General features: G+C 43.0%; 1 protein-coding gene across 1 annotated transcript; it reads left to right on the forward strand.

Annotated features, from left to right (window-relative positions):
- The first annotated feature begins 4,650 nt into the window (after positions 1-4,650).
- On the forward strand, positions 4,651-5,432 carry LOC141655201 (uncharacterized). The gene is made up of 2 exons (XM_074462291.1): positions 4,651-4,932; positions 5,166-5,432. The coding sequence occupies exons 1-2, from the start codon at positions 4,651-4,653 to the stop codon at positions 5,430-5,432; spliced, it is 549 nt and encodes a 182-aa protein (XP_074318392.1).
- The last annotated feature ends 568 nt before the right edge of the window (positions 5,433-6,000 follow it).

The raw sequence follows: 6,000 nt of genomic DNA on the forward strand, positions 1-6,000 counted from the left end.
GGAGTATTATGTGGTAGATTTATAATTATGTGATTTTTTTTATAGGAGGTGATTTCGTAAAGAAAGGTTTTTGATCTGCTGCGTTGATTGTTGGTGATTCCGTCTCAGGTAGAGTTTTCCTACTCAGTTGACTGCGTAAATAAGTATAAGATCGCATGATTGTTTGATTGGCATGATTACTGTTATCGTTAATTGGAATTGGCATGTTTATATTGGTAATGTGGATTGGTTGTTTGTTGTCTGTGGTTCGCGAGGTGCGCCTTCGGTTGAGTGGAGTCACTTGCGGGGAGTGGCTTCACGCCCTTGATTCGCTCCTTGTGGTTCCCGTCACAAGGGGGATGTGCACATTAATGGACATGGGTTATTCCCTCTATGGTGTTGAGCGGAACTTAGATGGTACAATTGCGGTCCCCACAGGCGGAGAGGAATATCTGTTGCGATGGGTATTCTAGCAGGGCTACACACTTTAGTGTGTAGTCAGGTGTTTGGTAATGAGATGGAGTTGGGGTAATGTGTTTGTATAATTGGATGTGTTGTTTGCTTATCTTGTTTATTCAGTAACTGACCCCGTTTGGTGATCCATTCGGGGATGGTGAGCAGTTGATTAACAGGTATTTATTTGGAGTACGCGCGGGATCTAGCTGGGGATAGAGTCATCACTTGTCAGAGTCTTTAGTCTTCCGCTGTGTTGTCACGACAGGTTTTTTATTTCAGTTGGATTTCCGTTTGAGACGGTTGTATTTTATATTTCAGTTTTGGCTTGTGATGTACGCACATTAAAATTTACAACTTAAATTACGTTTCTTTATGGTTTCCTTTGATTACTATACCTCAGGTAACCGAGATGGTAGCATCTCCATATGTTAGGGTGGTCTTGGTAAGGCACCTTGGTGTATGGGGGTATTACAAAGTGGTATCAGAGCGACGATTTTGGAACCTGTAACCAATGAACCTAATGAATGTAGAGAGTCAAATTAAAATGAACCCGGGTAGGAGTTGTTAGGAGATAATGCAAAGGGTTGGGAGACGTCCTAAAGTCACGAACTTGCCCTTGCAACTTTGAACCGGTCACTATGGGGTGTCATGGGATCGTTACTTGTTCATTGTTGTTTTATATGCATATATTGGATGAAGTGAGTATTGAAATGGATGAATTGGTTGAAGTGTTGGACAAGATGAAGTAAGTATTTGCATGAGAATATGAAATTTATGTTAAGAACATTGTTTATGTGATGGAAGGTGGATTTATAATGTTGTTATATTAGTAACATGTGAATAGGGGATATGATGTCGTATATTTATGTTATTGTGTTTACGTAAAGTTATAGCATAAAAGCATGTGGGTAATGTGATTCGTGAGGATGACTCGACCGAGTAGGGGAAACTCGATCGAGTAAGCGTGGCTCGATTGAGTGGGTACGTTTATGTGTTGGACAGTAGCTACTGGAGTCGTGTTACTCGATCAAGTAAGGGGAGTACTCGATCTAGTATCGTGTACTCGACCGAGTACATTAGTGACTCGATCGAGTATGTTTTATGTCAGTTCTGAACAGCTTCTGGAGTTGCGGTACTCGATCGAGTGTGTAGGTTACTCGATCGAGTGACTCCTACTCGATCGTGTATCTGTGAGTACTCGATCGACTTTGTCTTTGTGGGGGTCATATTTTCTTTGAGCCGTAGGCTATGTTCTTACGTTTATCTCCCTTTTATAGCTCAAAGATATGCCGCCAAAGAGATTAGCCACGTATCTTAAGGCTCAAGAGATGAGCATTGAGGATATTGCCAAAATGCTTGAGCACCAAGACGCGCTCACTGAGAGCCTCCAGAAGATGGGGAAAGATAAGGAGGCTGGGGTAGATTTTGCCCAGATGAGCACTACTATATATCGCTTCAACCACACTAACTATATGGGTACAGGTGCGTCGATTATGCTCGACAATTGGCATTGTGAGATGGAGAATATCCTTGGGGTGGTGCATTGTCCAGAGGAGTTTAAGGTAGAACATGTTGCGTTCTACCTATGGGATTCAGCCAGAGGATGGTGGGATAAGGTGAAAGACAATGCCTTAGACATCTATCTGAAGCAGGGTAAGACTGCAATTCCGTGGTCCGAGTTCAAGAGAGCTATGAGGAATGAGTTTGTTCTGGAGCATGTTTACAATAAGTTGCGTGATGATTTAGATTCTTTCAAGATGGCTTGGGACATGATAGTGATAGAGTACTACCATAAGTTCAACGAGAAGTCAAGGTATGCTGAGGATATGGGGCTAAATCCGGTGAATTTAGCACTTCTTTTCGAGAAAGGGTTGACTTACCAGATCATGGAGAAACTAGCAGCAGGGACTCTTACCGATGTGAAAGAGGTTTATGAGAGAGCTGGACGGGCTGAAAGGTTGGTCGAAATTTCCAAGAAAACTAGGGAGAAGGGCTCGGAGAAGAGAAAGGCTGAGAGTAATGGCGGTGTCCAATCTGGTTACAAGCGTGGTAACCAAAATCAGACAAAGGCTTACTCTTCTGGGTCGGGTTTCAGTGGAGGATCTTCTTATGGGCGTGTTCGCGGTAGTACCAGCAGCTGGAGTATCGCATGTTTTAACTATGGCGGTGTTGGCCACAAGAGGCATGAGTGTACTAGTGTAGTTTGGAGGGCTTTCAGAGACAGTCTCAGGAGAACTTTTCTCAGGGACCGACGCAGAACTATGCTAGTAATCGGCCAGCGGGGTCGTGGAATAACCAAGATGGGCAGAGCAATAACAATGGCGGTTGCAACCGCAATGGTGGCAATTCTTATCAGCGACCGATGGCTAATACCAATCAGGTGTTAGCTGCCAAGCCTACTACATCAGCAAGTACAGTGCAAGGGGGAGGCCAGAAGAGCAATGGTAAACTTTTCATGATGGATAAGCAAGCTGCAGAGGATGATGCTCACGTAATTACCGGTATTTTTCTTGTTAACAGCGTTCCTACTTTTGTTTTGTTTGATTCAAGGGCGTCACACTCTTTTGTATCGCCAAGTCATGGTAAGTCTATGGGTTTGGGGAAGTTTGTGTCTATAAAAGATGAAATTTTTATGTCGTCTGGGGAGTCAATATCATGTGGGAAACTGTATAAAGGGGTATCCATGGTTATTGGGCAAGTTGATCTTCCAGTTGACTTGTAGGAGTTTCCTATGGATGGTTTTGAGATGATAGTCGGGATGGACTGGTTGGGTAACTATAAGGCTAGAATAGACTATCACCAAAAGAAAGTATCTTTATGAGGTCCTAAGGGGGCTAGTGTGTCTTATCGTGGGTTTGTTGTCAAACCCAAAGTCAAAGATATTGCAACAGTGACTTTGATATCTTACTTGAGGAAGGGGTGTCCTATGATACTTTGCCAAGTGAAAGATACCAGTATGGTAGAACCGACAGCAGCTGAGATACCGGTACCGGGAGAGTTTCCAGATATTTTCCCGGATGAAATACCGGGATTACCGCCGAAGTGAGAGATCGATTTCAGTGTGGAGTTGAAACCAGGGACGGGACCAACCTCTAAGTCCTCGTACCGTATGGGTCCGTAAGGAATTAGAGGAGTTAAAGAAACAGTTGAATGAATTGGTGGACAAGGGATACATTAGACCTAATGTATCGCCTTGGGGTGCACCAGTCTTGTTTCTGAAGAAGAAGGATGGGAGTTGAGGCTGTGTATCGACTACAGAGAGTTGAACCATGTTACAATGAAGATATGTATCCTTTACCGAGGATAGATGATCTTTTTTACCAGTTGAGTGGAGCTGGTGTCTTTTCCAAGATTGATCTAAGGTCGGGGTACCATCAGGTGAGGATTCGGGATGAAGACATACCAAAGACAGCTTTTCGGTCGCGATATGGTCACTATGAGTATGTAGTGATGCCGTTTGGTTTGACTAATGCGCCATCAGTGTTTATGGATCTGATGAATCGGGTTTTCAGCCAATACTTGGATCAGTTTGTGGTGGTGTTTATAGACGACATCTTAGTCTATTCCAAGACTAAGGAGGAGCACGAGGAGCATTTACGATTGGTGTTGCAAACTCTACGTGACAACCAATTGTATGCAAAGTTGTCTAAGTGTGAGTTCTGGTTAGAGAAAGTGGTTTTTCTTGGCCATGTAATTTCTAAAGAGGGTGTAGTTGTTGATCCTAGCAAGATTGAGGCGGTGTCTAACTGGGAGGCGCTGAAGAATTTGGCCGAGATTAGAAGTTTCTTGGGTTTGGCAGGATATTATCGACGGTACGTGAAAGACTTTTCAAAGATTGTAAGACCTATGACAGCTTTGATCAGGAAAGAGAACAGGTTTCGTTGGGATGAAAGTTGTAAGACGGCATTCTAAATGTTAAAGGAGCGTTTGAACACAGCTCCGGTCTTGGCTTTACCTGAAGGGAGTGAGAATTTCGAGGTGTATACAGATGCTTCGAAGAATGGGTTGGGTTGTGTGTTGATGAACGGGAAAGTCATTGCCTATGCTTCTAGGCAGTTGAAGTCTTATGAGGAGAACTATCCGACGCATGATCTAGAGTTGGGTGCAGTTGTTTTTGCTCTAAAGATTTGGAGAAACTATCTATATGGGGCGACCTTTAAGGTGTTTTCTGATCATAAGAGTTTAAAGTACATCTTTACTCAGAAGGAGATGAACATGAGACAGAGGCGATGGATGAAGCTCATTGGAGACTATGACATGGATATTATATACCATGAAGGGAAAGCGAATGTTGTGGATGATACATTGAGTAGGAAAAGTGTGCATTCTCTATGTACAGTTATGTCACTAATGAGGTTAAAAGATGAAGTGACCAAGATGGGGATACATGTGATCCAGAAGGAAGTTGCTAGGAGAGACTTGAAAGTTGAACCAGATCTTTATGATGATATTCGTAGGAAACAGGCTCTTGATCCTAAGATTCAGGAGTGGAGAAGGGTACAGTGTCTCGGTTGTCTATTCATTCTGATGGGAGTGTTCGGTTTGATGGGAGATGGTGTGTACCTAAGGATGAGGAGTTGAAAAAGATGATCATGATAGAGGCTCATTGCACTCCGTATTCAGTGCATCCAGGTGGTAACAAGCTTTATAAGGATTTTAAGTAGACGTTTTGGTGGCCTGGGATAAAGAGGGAGATAGCTGAGTTTGTGACTCGATGTTTGACTTGCTAGAGAGTCAAAGGGGAGCAGCGAAGACCGCAAGGTAAGATTCAGTCTCTAGAGGTAACCGAGTGGAAGTGGGAATCTATATCCTTAGATTTCATTGTGGGATTAACGAGGACTCCGCAAGGTAATAACATGATTTGGGTGATCGTTGATCCTTTGACCAAATCAGCTCATTTTATTCCCATGAAATATACGTGGAGTAAGGCGCAATTGGCAAATGGTTACAAGAAGAATGTAGTGAGGTTACATGGGGTGCCAAAGGACATTTTGTGAGATCAGGATACGAGATTCATTTCTCGGTTTTGGCAAGATTGCAGGAATTGATGGGGACTACATTGAAGATGAGTATTGTATTTCATCCTGCGATAGATGGGCAGACGAATGAGACGATCTGACGAACCTAGCCTTGGGATTTGCCAATAACGCGAAGAATGAGAATGACGTAACTCTTTTTCTCTCTTCAAAGGTTTTAGAAAAGTGAAAACTGATTAAGAAAGATGGCGGAAGCCTTTTTATATTAATCTCGCGTTATTAACAAAATCCGGCTAAAACAACCCGTAAAACGCACTTACTCGATCGAGTAAGTCACTTACAAGATCGAGTGACCCTTACTCGATCGAGTGCCACACTTAATCGATCGAGTACTGACAGGCTAGTCGCGTACCTACCAAAAATAACCAACTGGCACTAACTAATATAGCTACGGAAGTCGGGTCGATCTCCACAGGGAGATGGGAAAATGTCAGCTTAGTCAAGTCCGTCTAGGTAATAATTCTGGGGGATTTAATTGTTTGTTCTAATCTAATGAGATTAAGAAAGAGAGAAAAGATAAGAGAATAAG

This window comes from Silene latifolia, chromosome 5, assembly GCF_048544455.1.
Source record: "Silene latifolia isolate original U9 population chromosome 5, ASM4854445v1, whole genome shotgun sequence".
Taxonomy (NCBI): Eukaryota; Viridiplantae; Streptophyta; class Magnoliopsida; order Caryophyllales; family Caryophyllaceae; genus Silene; species Silene latifolia.

Coding starts and splice junctions, on each gene's coding strand:
- LOC141655201 (XM_074462291.1), top strand. CDS start 4,651: ATGAGACAGAGGCGATGGATGAAGCTCATTGGAGACTATGACATGGAT. Junction 4,933..5,165: donor AGATTCAGGAGTGGAGAAGG/GTACAGTGTCTC, acceptor TTGACTTGCTAG/AGAGTCAAAGGGGAGCAGCG.